A 15039-nucleotide genomic window follows, 5' to 3' on the forward strand; every position below is an offset into this window, starting at 1 on the left:
CTGCACCACCATCCAGCCTCCTTTCTCTAAGTTTTTGAATGAACTTTAACAGTTATAAATTGGTTTATTTTATTTTAATATTTTTGCCCTACGGCATATGCATTCACCAGAGAGACAGAGAAAGAGGGAGAGAAAGTAAGAAATCATTCCCCAGGAGGGATGGCCATGCCACAGTCCCTTCTTCATTCTCCTCTTGGGGTTTTGGGCACACATGCAGACACACACACACCTTGCATGTTTCTCAAGTCACTGGGTTCTGGACTCAAACTACAGAGTCAAGCATGTGGGATCAAGCAACTCAACATCCATGCCACCTGCTGGTCCCTAAACTGGTTGAGTTTATACTCAACATCTGGAGTTTTGGCTTTTCTTAGAAAATTCAAATTTTGGCTAACAAATGGTATTTCTTTATGACCCCAAAACTGAATAGGAATGTCCTAGGTTAAATGTCACCTGTGTTCTCTAGCCCACCATAGTCTATCACTCCACGGTTGCCCTTACTTGCCTGCCCCCTAAAGGACTTGAGTTTGCTACCACTGCATGAATCTCATTTTTATGGAAGCTGGTTGCCAGTTAAAGCAAAGCCTCCCTATTTGTTTATTAGATATATGATGTCATCCATTAATTAATTCAACAAACATTTAGTAAGTGGTTATTCTGTGTTTGACCATGTACAGGGTGTGCATCATAAATATATTAATGTTGATAAAAATATGATTAAGGCAGTTTCTGCTTTCAAGGTGTTCACATTCTAGTTGAGTTGAGGTCTACGCAAAGTGCTCTGAGGGAATAGCATAGTAAGTTGAACACTCCTCCCTTCCCAAGATGTCTCCATCTTAACCCTGGAACTTAGGAATATGTTACCTTAAATGGCAAAGGAGCCTTTGCAAATATGATTGAATTGAGGGTACTTAGATGGGGAGATTAACCTGGATTATCTGAATGGGCCCAATGTGATCACAGAGTCCTTATAAGAAGGGAACAGGATTGTCAAAGTTAGAGGAAGAAAAAAAATGTGTAAGTGGGTACAGAGATCAGAGGGAAGAAAAGATACAAGTTACTCTGCCTCTGCCAGCTTTATGATGCAGGAGCTGAGGAATTTAGGCAATTTCTAGAAGCTGGAAAAGGCAAGGAAAAGGATTCTCCTCTCGAGTCTACAGAAGGAACACAACCCTATGGACACTTACATTTTAGCCTACTGAGACTGATTTTGAACTTCTGACCTCCAGAACTGTAAGATAATACATTTGTGTTAAGTCATCAAGTTTGTGGGAACTTGTTACAGCAGCATTAGGAAACTAATACAAGAAGGGAGTAACTTTTTCCAGAGCAAAGAGGAGGAATGGATTTTCAAAGGAGGGAAGATTTGAAGTGGGCCTTGAAGGATGAATAGGAGTCTGTGAGGTATAGAGAGAGGATGGAAGGCATCCCAGGTATAGGGAAGAGCATATGCACCGAGGGAATGAAAGCACAGGGCACGTTTGGAGGTAGACTATTGATCTGTCGTGATAGGAGTACAAGGTGTATGAAGGCTGAAAGAGGACATGAAGCTGGAGAGAGGTGGGTACTAGGGCCTGGACTCTGAACTGCTAGTGTGGACAAAGGGAATTGGGGTTCTCATGGGCTTTAAGAAGCTAGCTGAACAATCCGATTTGTGTTTTAGAGAGACTGCTCAGGCTGTGTTGTGGAGGGTGCTTAGAAGGGGCCACACCAGAGGTAGAAAGACCGTTGAGGCTGCCAGTGAGGAAGGCCATGCAGAGCTACAGCTTACCAGCTGTGGGAAGAAGGGAAGTGATCAAAGATCCTTCTGAAGTAAGAGTGACAGGACTCGGAGTCAAACTGAGTTGGCCCTAGTTGGGAGGGGGTACTGAAGGTGATGGAATTATGAAGACTTCTGGGTTTCTAGCATGGGTATTGTTCACTAGGACACACGAGGAGCAGCCTGGGGAGAGCAAGTCAGCGGGTTCTGTGTGGGACGTGAGGGCCCCTTGGCACACCTGGGAAGAGCTGTCCACAGGCAATTGGCAATCAGATCTCCAGCCTACACTGCCATGGGATGAAATAAAAGCCCTCCACATTACTTCTGCACCCTGGCAGGAGCAAGAAACAGGAGCCTGAGATTGAGGGACTCAGTGGTCGGCTAGTAAACGCTTAAGAGCCTGTTTTTTGGAGGTGAAAAAATGGCTGCGGTATATAGCCTTTGCTGATTTCTGTGGTGCAGATACTCCCATCACGACCGTGTCAAGCTACTGATTTCACATCACTAATTGTGGAATTGGGAAGACGGGGCAGTGGCACAGGATTGCACGGTGTTCCCAGTACACAGAGATGATGAGAATACATCATTGCAAGAGCATAGGCAATAGTAAAACTGAGCTGATCATCAGAAAGTGGCTATCTTACATAATGACTTCCTTTGTTTTTAATGTAATGCATTTTGTCGTGGATTTATGTCATTTAATCTTTAATACTGTCTGTGTTTAACAACTAGCTCATACAATTCTTGACACTTTTCCAATCTGGCTCTCGTGACCTGGTACAAGCAGGGCCCCCCACACCACTGGAGAGGCCCCTGCACGGCACAAGTTCCAAGGACCTGAACATCCACCTACTTCTCAGGCAGGCTCAGGGGCTCCCTGAGGTCACCCACTGGGGAGGGCAGAGCCAGGCCTGTACTCTCAGAGGCATCTCCTGATCCTACAGTTCTTGCTGGTGAGCCCTCCATGCCCTGTCCTCCCTAGGGTTTTGCAGGCCCGGGAATAACGTGTGGTCCTTGACTCCAGGATGATGACTCATGTCACTCTGACTGAGTGACTCAGGGAAGAGGCTGCTGGGCGGCCTGGAACAAAGAGAACTGGGCAAGATTTATTCCTGCTAGGAGCTCAATGGAGGCTCAGATGCTTCTCTGCTGTTCCCGGTACCTTTGAACTGCCTACGATTGAGCAATTATACATATTTCCAAGAATAAAATTTTTTCAAGTGGACTTATTTTTAAAAAAGAATTGCTGAAGCAAACAAGCTGGAAAGGAAACCTGGGGAAATGTTTTGGTTTTGTGCCTGTCATGGAGTGGGATGGGGGATGAGGAGGGAGGCTTGACCTCTCAAGGAGTGAAAAACCTGGAGCTCGGGCATTTCGGAATGTCCTTGACCCTCCTGTGTCTCCAGTGTGGCATCTAAATTGCCAGGAGCTTCTTGAGTGCCAGAGTCAGGGTGAAGACAATGCTTTGGGGCCCCATGTCACCTGTCCTGGCTGGCATTTGATGGAGTATCCTGCCTGCTTTCTCAGTTCCTGGCTCCTGGGTAGCCATGGAATCGGCCTTCTCTTAGTACCTACAGATCTGAGACTCTGCTCCTGGGTGCGCGGAAATCATCCTGCTGTCCCCATTTCTGTGTTGGAATGTGAGAACCCCCACTCCTGCCTTGTGAGGATATCCAAGGGCCTCTGGGTCTTCTCCCTGAGTGAGCCTCTATCTGTGAAATGAGGTCCAAGACCTCTCTGCTCTCAGATTTAGGTGTACTCTTAGCCCAGGGAAGCAGGCCAGGGCCCTGCAAGAGGTAGGCACTCTCAGCTTCTACTCAACCTCTCCTGTGTCGCCCTCATCCTTCGTAATCCTTTACCAGCCTACGTGAAGGGAGACTGACCCTTCCTTGGGATGTTTCCTCCCAAGTCTTTTTTCTGCCTCTCAAGGCAATGGCACAGAATGGCAGCCTTGGCCTGAGAAGAAGAGCAGTGAGGAAGAAGGTGGAGGGCAAGAGAGGGCACCAGTGCTGACTCCATCTCTCCTGGCTGCCCCCTTGCTGATCTTTGCCAGCAGGGTGTTCCCGTACCCTGTTAGGAAGCTGGCCCAGCCTCTCCTCCTGGATGTGGGCCAGGGAAGCAGGCCAGGGCCCTGCAAGAGGTAGGCACTCTCAGCTTCTACTCAACCTCTCCTGTGTCGCCCTCATCCTTCGTAATCCTTTACCAGCCTACGTGAAGGGAGACTGACCCTTCCTTGGGATGTTTCCTCCCAAGTCTTTTTTCTGCCTCTCAAGGCAATGGCACAGAATGGCAGCCTTGGCCTGAGAAGAAGAGCAGTGAGGAAGAAGGTGGAGGGCAAGAGAGGGCACCAGTGCTGACTCCATCTCTCCTGGCTGCCCCCTTGCTGATCTTTGCCAGCAGGGTGTTCCCGTACCCTGTTAGGAAGCTGGCCCAGCCTCTCCTCCTGGATGTGGCCTGGCACCGGCCTGCACAGGTGCTGGCTCACTCCCAGGTGACCCCCATCAGCAAAGCTATTTTCATATCTGCGGGAGGGGAGGGCATGACCATGCCCTCCCAGGGAGTGCAGATCCCAGGGAGCACTGAGGTTCTCAGGGTCAGCCCCCACAAGGCACTGCCAGATCACTGCCTGTTGGTCCCAGTCCCTGGACTATAGAGGTTGTGGAGGAAGGACCTAACAATTCCTCATCCTCCCTCTATCTTGCCCACATCCCCCCATTCTCCACCCATTCCTACTCTGCCATGTCCCTCCAATCCACATGTGCTTTCAGGAGAAAATCGGAAGCCTTCATTGGCACACTGAGTATGGCTATACCTCCTTCAGCATTCATTCTGTCACTTCTCCAGAACAGCCCAAACTCCGGCCAGCCAGACGCTGCAACTGGCCACAGGAGAGGTACTGTGCTTTCTGTGCCTCATATAGAATGAAAACCTCTGTCCCTTGGGAGTCCCTGTCATTCCACGGGAGGTGCTTTGAAACAAACAGATCTGGGCACCCACAGCCCAGACCCAGGCTGACCACAGTGCTGTGGTTTCTCTCAGCCCAGTAACATGTGCAGAATGGCTCTCAGTCCACTTCCTTCAGCCAGGGGGTGCTCAACAGCTTCATGAGCATCAGTGTCCCCGGATGCCGGGCTTGACTCCGCTCTCATCCAGTTATCCTTATCTTTTTGTCTCTACAGAGGAGGGGCCTCAGATAGGCCAGGACCATGTCTCCTTGACTTGCAAGAGACAAATCTAGAAGCTCTGAGGCATCCAGGGTGAACCCCAGAATACTGGGCCTTGGTTGGGTTTTGATGCTACTGCCCTGTTTGAAGAATAGTAAAGGGATTCACCAAGTACATGCCGTGTGCGGGCACCTCACACATACTTCCCAATTTAATGCTCACAACAACTCTAAGAGGTAGGGACTGTTACCTCCATTTTACAAATGAGGAGACTGAATCCAGGGCAGATTAACCAAGCAGGGAAGAGTCAGAGGAAGAATTAGAACCCAATCTGCTATGCTCCAAAGCCCCTCTGTGGCAGTCCAAGGCTAGGAAGTGGGGCAGGGCTTTCCCAAGGTGAATCTTCCACCCGACTCACTGGAGAACAGGCAGGATTCAGCACTGCAGCTGGCTAGGCTCATGGGCCCACAGAGGTGCCTCTCAGCCCTGTGAGCCGATTGCTGACGCCCAAGAAGATTCTGCAAGTCTGCCCAGGACTGCCCTAGGGTGAGTGCAGGGGGTGGGGCATCTGTTCTCTCCTGTGCCAGTGCCCGTGAGAGGAAGATGAGGTGGCACTGCCACAGGATGCTGCTGTTGACAGCACAGACCTCTGCTTATTCTTCACTGTGAACAAAGCCATCCACATTTTCACAGCTCAGGTTCAGTAGGCATCTCGGAGGCCTGCGTTTTTGCCTCTTCACTCAAGAATAGGTATGGAGGGTGATGTCTTAGCAGAAAGTCTTCAGTTTTAGTCCTTGAAAGTAATGTTTTACAGCTCAAGTTCAGAACCATCCAAATAAAAAGCCAGAAAGCTGCTCTGTGTCACAGGGCCTGGGAACAGCAGATCTGGGTCCCTCTCTGTCGCGTTTCTTCACTCACAGGTGTGGCTTTGGTCCAATCCCTGCCTCTGTCTGAGCCTCTGTTCCCCAGCTGTAAGAATGGGAGCAGGGGTAGCACTGCAGTCTCCAGGGGTCCTCCCCACCATTCTCAGGACTTGCAGAGGGGCTAAGAGAGACCGGGTTGCAGTCACCCCAAACAACTTGCTCCATCAAGTTTTCATCTAGAGATAGACCAGTGATATTAATAGCAACCTAATCTCTTTCACATTCTTTGTGCTGCTAAAATGAAAGCAAAAATTCAAAGCTGGAAGAACAAAAAAACTCCCTTCTGAGAATACTGAGTCATTGCAGAAAGGTCAGTGGAGGCTGGGTTAACCCCTCCTCTCCCAGAAGGGCCTCTTGCCTCTTCCCTTCCCAGCACCAGGAGATTAAAAGAATCTGAGAGCCACTCAGCTTGCAGGCTGTACTCCTGGGACTGCGTGGTTTCAGAGAGGGGCAGGTCACAAGGCTCTGGGAGAGGTGTCTTTGGGGCCTTTAAGAGAGACCACTGCCTTCCAAGAAGCCCCTCCCCAGCTGGGGGCCTAATCCTTCAAGGAGCCAGAGAGTCAAAAGTGTGTGGTCGACTCCTAGCACTGTCTCCATGAGCCACGTGACTTTGGGCAAGGCTTTGAGTGCATTTCCTCCTCTGTAAAAGGGTAGTAATTATAATGCTGATAATAATAGTACTTTTATTACCTACCTCACAGAGTTGCTGAGAGCCCTGAAGGGGACAGTCTCTGCAAAGACCACATAAACCCTGACTCCTGGTCATGGCCTCTGTGCTTGTTGGGACACAGCAAGCCCTGAGCCCTACAAGGCAGGGCTAGCTCCCTTTTCCCTACCTCCCACTGCTGCAATCCTTCCCAAAGCAAGGCACAGAATGGCCCCTCCCACCAACTGTGGTGTGGGGGACAGAGGAGCCAGGCCAGTTGAGGCTGGGCATGCCTGTATTTTATGGCCAGTCTGTCACATGGTGACACACACAGTGGGGGTCATGCAGCCTCAAACTCCTTTGCCTTCATAAGGCCTCTGACCTGACAACTAAGGTGTGAAGCCTGCTTTCTCTGCCTTTCCCCACCACTATCTTTGACCTGCCACTTACTAGCTGTGTGATCTTGAGCAAGCTGTTGACCTCTCTGAGCCTTAGTTCCTTAATATAGTACGTGAGATAATAAGACCTTTCTCATGGGGGTTAAACAAGATAGCACTTGAAATACACTTAGCATAGCATCCCTTACTCAGCAAACAGCCTAGAAATAACTGATGCATGAAAGCATCAACAACATTACTAATTTGCTTTGTTTTATGAGCAAGGGCAGATATTTAAACATGGTCTAGTAACGTCTAGCCTCTTCAGTTGCACAAATGATCCGATGGTTACCTCAGCAGACTCTTGGATCATTCATGCCAGATTCAAAGGTAACTGGACCCAGTCAAGTTGCTTCCCCCCTCTGCACCTCAGTTTCCCTTCCTGTAAAAGGGGTCAGGCTCTAGTCAAGCACTGTCTGGGGACAAAATGAGTAGAATCAAAAGAGCTGACTAACTCTTGGCACTGACCTACCTAACCTTTTATTGACTGGACTAGAAAGGCAGCGAGAAGGGTCCTGAAAACGGGTTAAAGGAGCAGCTCAGAGACCAAACATGCCTAAATATTCTTTCCTTTTATGGGCTGGTGCCCTAGATCACCACTTCCTGGAGATTGTATTCTAAACTCTGCTGTCATGGATGCAAGGTTCACGTGTCCACGAGCTCCAGCGGAACCCAGATGTCACCCTTGGGGAGGGACTCTCCTTTTACCTTGCTATTTTAAGCAGTGAGTTTATAATAATGGACAGAGAGAAAGTAAACGGGGCAGGAACAGCGTGGGAATGGCCCGGTAGGCGGGGCTGCTGGGCTTCACCAGGGACCTGGGGGTCCATCTTGTCAAGTGTGGGCCTGGGCCTGCATCCACTCTGCCTCATCCCACAGCAGTTGACAGCTCACAGTACTGGTCTGATTTCATTTGTTTCTGTCTTATTTTGCTTTCTGGTGGACTTACGGTCTTTCTTGCAGAGAAGGAGGTGGAGGAAAGGAAGTAGATGGTTAGAAAAGGGAATGTTTCTGATGCGACTTCGGAATACCGTGATCTCAGAATCCCGCAGTGGGAGCTTTTGGTCTTGATGTTTGTCGTGACTAAGAAGAGTTCAGGATTCCAGGGACACCCAGGATTAGAAAAGGCCCCTAGAGTGGTCAGGAATCCTGTGACTCTCGGCCCAGACTTCGCTGGAACGCACCCCAGTAAGGGGAGCTCTATCTTTTAAGGATCAGCCTGCCCGTCTTTAGACAGTTCCAACCACCAGAAGGTTTTTTCTTGGCTTCATCTCACCTTGCAGTCCCTGGCATACACCCATCCTTTGGGAACCATAGAACCACACAAATGCCTTTCAAATATCCAGGAGGAGATTTTATGCTTCCTTGCACCTTCTCTCCTCCAGGCTAAAGGTCTCTAGTTCTTCCAACACAAATTCTTGTCCCCGTAGCATCCTGCTTCCCCTTTCCTGAGGATGCCGCATTTGTCAGAATCCTTCTGAGCATGCAGGGTATAATATATTTTGTGTAGACGAAGACATAAAGGAAGAGTGGAACAGTCACCTTCCATGTTGAGGAGAACTTCAGAAAGTTGGTGGAAAGAGGGAATTGAATGATGAGTTTACTTTGGGGCAAAACATTTTAATCCATGCATTATTTTTTCATACTATGTGTTTTCCATGAACTTTTCAAAAACCTCTTTGTACTATTTTCCAATTGCCTCTGACTGCCACCCAACTTGATTCAATGCTTCTGTTATCCTGAGGGCCACGAGCACATCCTCATCATCTTTGTGTCCCCAGCACCTAGCACGGCGTGAGCAGAAAGTGAGTGTTTGCAGGGAATGACTGTTTAAGGATGTTCTGCTCAGAATAATATTTCTTGTGTTGAACACCAGGGGGCACCCCAAGTGTTTCAGAACTGAGTGGGGATATCTTTTTACAACGCATTGACAAACGTCAAAATGGCGGTCACTTTGACCAGTCCTGGAGCTAAAGTTCTCTCCTTTTTAAAGCACATACTAGCAATGTCAAACTTTTTGCCTGCTTCAGGGAGCTCAGCCCTGAGTTTGGGCTGACGCTGATTAGCTAGGGTCTGTCAGAGTGGGGTCTGTCAAAGCATGACTGAGGGCAGAGCCAGGCCTGCCTGCCACACCCTGCCTCTGCACCTTTCCTGGCTATTTTTATGGGACAGGAAGAAGCCCTAGTGTCATGGGGGGGGGGGGCAGAGCTTTCTGGCTCTTTCTCTTGCAACCTCCAGAGTAAGCAACATCTTGCATAGGATCTGGGACACGGCAGTGACTGAGTTTTTTTTGTTCCCCTTGCGGATGTCTCAATGGTTAAAGATCCCCTGCCTCTGACATCCACATCTAGTGGTTTCTATCTGCCCTCCAGAAGAACAAGCAGCTCTTTCAGGGAACCTCTAAACATAGACTTGGTTCTGCAGACTCCTGAAGGCACCCTCCTCACCTCCCTAGTGGGGAGAAGAAAGGAGTTTAGGGATGAGAAGAGGCCTCCAAACCCCAGCCAAACTTCCTGGGCTGCAGGCCTCCAAGACAGGTGTGAGTCATCCTTAAAACATCTCTGCATGGGAGGCATTCTTAGTTCCATTCCCCTGACGAGCAAACCAGGGTTCAGAGATGAAGCCAGCTTTCTAAGGGCACATGACCAGAGAGTAGCAGAGGGAGATTCAAGTCCGGCTATCTGGTTCCAAAGGCAGCTTGTCATCCTTTCTTTCCAGAAGGAGACCTGGTCTTGCTAGTCTCCTTTCCTGAGAGGAAATAGGGTAGCTCAACTTGGTTGGAAGAGTCATGATCCTAACCCTCTTAACTGACAAGAAACATGGAAGTGCAGTGAGTGTGCTCTCAGTCACAAGGAATAGAAGACCCAACCCAAACTGACCTCAAGACTAGAGACTTACTTATTCTTGTAAGTGACTGGTCCAGAAAGAGTTCAGGTTTCCGGTACACTGTGATCAGGGCTCCAGGTCTCTTAGGTCTGCCTTCCACTGTATATGCCAGTGTTATCCTGTTAGACTTTCATTGTGGGAACAAAGTGGCTTCCATAGCAACAGGTTTCACAGCTGCACTCTACTACCCAAAACAGCAGAAATCATCTGGGTCTTACAACACTGCCATATGCTGTTTGACATTGACTGGACCTATTTTCTGTCCCTGAGCTGGTCACCTAGTGAAATGGTTGAGATTATGCTGATTGGAGTCAACCTCGGCCAGGCCTCCAGGCTGCTTTACCACAGGAGGGGGTAGTCTGGCTCTTGGGAAGCAATGCAAGGTTGCTGGAGATAGACACTGCTTAGAGCACATGGGATCCACACTGGCTGGGCCTCCAGGTGTCAGCAGGACTGGCAGGCCCAGTAAGGGCTGTGCTTAAGTAAGAGAGCTGAGATGAAGGTCAGCAAATCTGCTGAAGGGCATGAAGGGAACCATAGCGGAGGAAATCAGGAAAGAGCCATCTCCTGCATCCTCCCCACATGGTCAATGGGGGTTGTGTGTACAGTGGTAAGAGCATGGCCTGGCCTCAAAATCAGGAAGATCTGGGTTTAAATACTTGGTTCTCTGTATGGTTTTGGGAAAGTGGGCAATTTTCTCATCTGTAAAATGGGACTATTAGTGCGTACTTCAGGGGCCATCTTGACAATTTGATGAGATGAGGCTGGTGATGCTCCTAGGATGGCATTCAGCCTCCAGAAGGAGTTCAGTAAGTGGAACACAAGTCCTAACTGCTCCCAATGGAGTAGCCTCCATTAGCTATAGCTTTAAGGAGTTTGGAGCCCTTTTCTCTCTTCTGGGATAGCTGTGTTTACTGTAAGAACCAAATTAGATGTAAAATCTTGGAGGTCACCTCTGACTTGTAAACAAAGCCTGAGAGCAGGAGGAAATGCAATTCCAAATGCCCTCTCCTGCCTGCTCTGACCTCTGGTGTTGATAAAAACTCAAGCAAGCTCCCTCTGTGGCTCGCAGCTCCTGGAAATGGAGCCAAACTTGGGACAAGGATGGGAATGGCTTTGACTTGTCCTTTTGGCATCTCCCCAGCCTGCGGAGCCCAGGCCTTTTGGAGCATCTCTGGGGCTGGTGCAGCGGAGGTCCCGGGCACACGCAGCCACTCCCGCCAGGAGGCTGCCATGCCCCACAGTCCTGAGGATGAGGATCCCCCTGGAGACCCACAGGCAACCCAGAGCCCCACCGGCCAAGTAAGTGCCCCCTCCCTGCCCATGGCTAGCCTGGCTGGGGACCAAGCCATGACCCCCGGGCCAAGGCCACAGCTCCCAGGGCAGCCCTGCAGCCGCTGGGGACCAAGCCATGACCCCTGGGCCAAGGCCACAGCTCCCAGGGCAGCCATGCAGCCTGCAGTCGGTGCCTGGGGATGATGTGTAGCTTCCACATTGAGGATTCAATTTGAGTTGATCGAAGCCCCACCTATCCTAAGTGTGGAACCACCAGGCTATGTCTGACTGAGGCCTGTCTTAGTCCATTGTGTTGCTTAATAACTGAAACTGGACGACTTTTAAGAACAAAAGTTTATTTAGCTCCAAATTTTAGAGGTTCAAGGTCAAGGGGCTGCATCTGGTGAGGGTCTGCTGATTGGTGAGGTTCTGAGGTGGCATGAGGCATCACCTGGCAGAAGCCTGAATTAGCAAGGTGTGTGTCTCTGTCCCTGTGTCTGCTCAGTCCTTCTCGTTATAAAGCCACCAGCAGCCAGTTATGGGGTCCCCATCCTAATTACTTCAATCCTGATCATCTCTCAAAGGCCCTACCTTTGACACCACAGTCAGATTAGGTTTTCATCCTTTTAATCCCATCACAATCAAACACATGAATTTTGAGAGGACACATTCAGAGCATAGCAGGCCCCATGGGAAGTCATACCCCTAACCCTGTAGGCTCCTAAATTAGAGAAAAAGAGACAATATGGTCCTTAGAGGAGAACCATCAGCACAGAGAGCCTCATCACATCAGGGTAGTAGGCACTGGCAAAAGTCCACTTAAAGTGAATCCAGTTAAAATGAAGATTAAAATTTAGTAGGTAGAGACCAGAGTGTGCTGTGGTGGTTAAGGCACTGGATTCCACAGGGCTGACTCCACAGTTCAAGTCCCAGACCTGGCTCGAAAAATATGCCAGGCAGGTGTGCAAACTCCTGGGAGGGAAAATGGAGACGGGATCGAGGTGTGGCCCTTCCCCTTTGGGAGCAATTTTCACTTCTCCTCTTTCTCCGTCTACTTCTGGCCAGCACACCAACCTTATGGCAAAAATCTTTAAAAAAAATTTTTTTTATGTAGTATATACTGAAAAGGGTTTTCAACAATATTACTGTAAAATGCAAGTGAAAATAAGTTAAAGAAATTATACAAATTTATCGTACAAATGAAATTTTAAAAACAAGTTATTCTTAGCTAGCCATATTACAAAGTAAAGGTTTTTGGTGCCTAAAAATTAGCATATAATTTTATCATGAGCTTTGCAGTGGGTTTGCATTGAATTGTATTGTCCCATTATATCTAGCCATCATCCAAACTGACCGAGCCAAATGGGATACACATTTGTTAAGTGAAAGGAGCATGTATGACCAAGCATTATTTTTGTAAGTGGGCAGATTCTTGGTGAATATTTTCATATGATGATGACATTTGTTTTCTTACATCTCATAACCATGCGACTTTAGATAGTAAATACTTGGAAAAGAGTGGACCCTTGTATCTCCATATCTCAAACTTGTGGGATTGAATGTTGCAGAGTTCGGCAGCCTTCAGGGTGGGAAGATGTCTAAATGACAGTGGGCTAAGTCCCCATCTCTTTGGCCATAGCAAGGCCAGCTCAGGGTTTTGTTGAACACTCTCCCACCCTGAGACATCTTGGGCCATAGTGGGTGCCACTTGTCATCAAACCCCAAAGCTGCCAAGTTCTGAAAGCTTGAGGATTAAAGAAAAGATGACATCACAGAGCAAAACACTCCTGACTGAATTAAAATGTGACTGTTCCCAGAGGCTCAAGTTGTGACTTTCTTGGTCCTGTCTTCTCAGCAGCCCAGCTCCCCAGCCTGCACTCCTCTGCAATGGCCCATCTCTGACCCCTTTCACTTCACTAATGATGGTAGTGCCCTTGAGCAAGATTCTAGTTCCCAAATCCTGGGCTACTCCCCCCCATCCCCCCCAATGGCTACCCCAAGAATAAATGCATGCCTGGAAGAATAATGATAAATGACCAGCAGAGCTAGAACTCTCCTGTCAGTAAACACAGGCTTGTTTGCTGAATTTAGTTCTTCCTGACTCCAAAACTCTCCAATGAAAAGTTCTTTCAAATTATGTCATCAAGAGATACAAAAGAAAACAACACCAACACCTCTGGCCCTTTCAACCATTATGGCTTCAAAACACACATAGGAATAGCTCTGCTAAGTCAGAGTGAGGGTGAGCTTCTAGGGGTGGCCAAGCAACAGAGGAAGCTGTGAACTGGTGACACAGTTGAGCATAAAAGTCCCCCTATTGACTAGTGGAGCCCCAGATTCCAGTTACCCACAAGGTCAGTCTCCCTTGAGAAATCCTCTTATAAAATAAGGGCGTGGGCCTCAGTCTCTGAAGGCCCTTCAAATACTGTAACTATCTCTGTGCTAATGGGAAATCAAGACCATAGTAAGAATGTTTGCAGGCATTGGTAGCTTCTGCATTGGTAGAGCCTAACAGGAGAAGAACCCAGGAAGAATTCAGGGGATTTGGGAGCCAGGAAGCCCAGGTCTAACCAGGAAAGGCACATAGCACAGGATGTGAGAGTATGGATTCTACAGTCAGGGGAAGCTGGGTACAAATCCCAGCTTCTCCATATCCAGGCCAAGAGACCTTGTCTTGGTCCAGAGATCTTGAGACCAACCAAGTCTGTCAACTTCTTTGTACCTTGGGTTCCTCATGAGTTACCCAGGACACATGTTAGCTGCTGCCTCCTGGACTCTGCCTGGTCACCCTGGCCCTTGAATGCCTTCCTAGCCTGAGGTCCCATGGAGCCAAGATAGTGAAGACCCCCAGTTGAAGGCCATATCACGTTGAACACACTTTCACTTTCTGCCCTTACTGACATGCACTGGGTCTACCTGAGTTCTCCAAAAGCCAACTGGGCATAGTCAGTAAAGAGCTTCTCCTCCATGCACCCACCAGACAACCCCCAATGAGTTTCTGAGGCCACACAGCCTCTAGGAAGGTGAGGCCTTGAGAGTGGGGCTGGAGTCTGCAGGGCTGGAGCCCAAGTCCCTAAGAGCAATGAAAACCAGGGAAACAGAACTGGCCATGGGGACATGGTTGTAAGTCCCAATGCCGTGTGAATTCCCCTCTGCAAAGCAGGCAAAGAACAGAGCATCCTTCTGAGTTTACAGCTCCCAAGGGTCTAGCCCAGATCTGGTTCCTGAGGGCCCAGCCTGCATTTCCCATCACTGGCCTTCTCACATAAGAACACAAAGCAGTAGGAGTAGATCCTGTTTTTCTGTGTGTGTGTGTGTGTGTGTGTGTGTGTATGTGTAAGTGTGCACGCACTCCATCTTTCTCATGCACAGACACACTCTTCAGGCTCCTAATCAGAAGTTGTAATCAAACCTCACAGTGAAACAAAGCCTCACAACAATGCATTCTGAGGCTGCATCTTGGGCAGTGTTTCTAGGTTGGCCCTTGGACGAGGGTAGGCACAACTCAAAGGCAAGAGCACATGGCCAAAGGGTTCTGGCAGGACACAAGCCTGGAAGCTTAGAGGACCACGGAATGATAGACCATCAGAGTCAGAGAGATCCCAGATTCCATTTAAGCTCCCCAGACAAGCAAAGCTCTCCTTGACATGAGCCCCAAACCAGTTATCTTAGGAACCTGCAGCACTGTTAACTTTTTAGTGTCCAGTCATCATTTCTCCTTCATAGCTGAGCAAACAGAGGCACAGAAAAGTTAACTGTCTCCCTCCAGTCTCATACAGCTCACCAAAGACAGGCCCACACAGCCTGGTCTCAGAGCCCATTCTCACACTGAGCATCAGCGACTTTAATCTCTGAGCTTCCACATAAGTTGTGGTGCCTGGGCCAAGGGGATGCTGGCTTGTGCTCCCAAAGCCTCCCACTTCTTGGCCTGGCCCCTGCTGGACTCACC

At 48.9% G+C, this 15039-nt stretch overlaps 1 protein-coding gene across 9 annotated transcripts in view; it reads left to right on the forward strand.

The window, feature by feature from the left end:
* The window catches only part of IRAG1 (inositol 1,4,5-triphosphate receptor associated 1), a 186027-nt gene that overhangs the window by 98735 nt on the left and 72253 nt on the right, over positions 1–15039 (forward strand). For 6 of the 9 annotated variants that reach the window (XM_006167435.3, XM_027767850.1, XM_006167437.3 and 3 more), the window contains one exon: positions 10960–11117. The exons of the other annotated variants lie outside the window; for them this stretch is intronic. In XM_006167435.3, the coding sequence (XP_006167497.1) occupies positions 11049–11117 (69 nt within the window). In that variant the 5' untranslated portion in view covers positions 10960–11048. The remainder of the gene's footprint in view (positions 1–10959; positions 11118–15039) is intronic. 9 annotated transcript variants of the gene reach the window in all.

This window comes from Tupaia chinensis, unplaced genomic scaffold (assembly GCF_000334495.1).
Source record: "Tupaia chinensis unplaced genomic scaffold, TupChi_1.0 Scaffold144767_1, whole genome shotgun sequence".
NCBI classification, from domain to species: domain Eukaryota; kingdom Metazoa; phylum Chordata; class Mammalia; order Scandentia; family Tupaiidae; genus Tupaia; species Tupaia belangeri.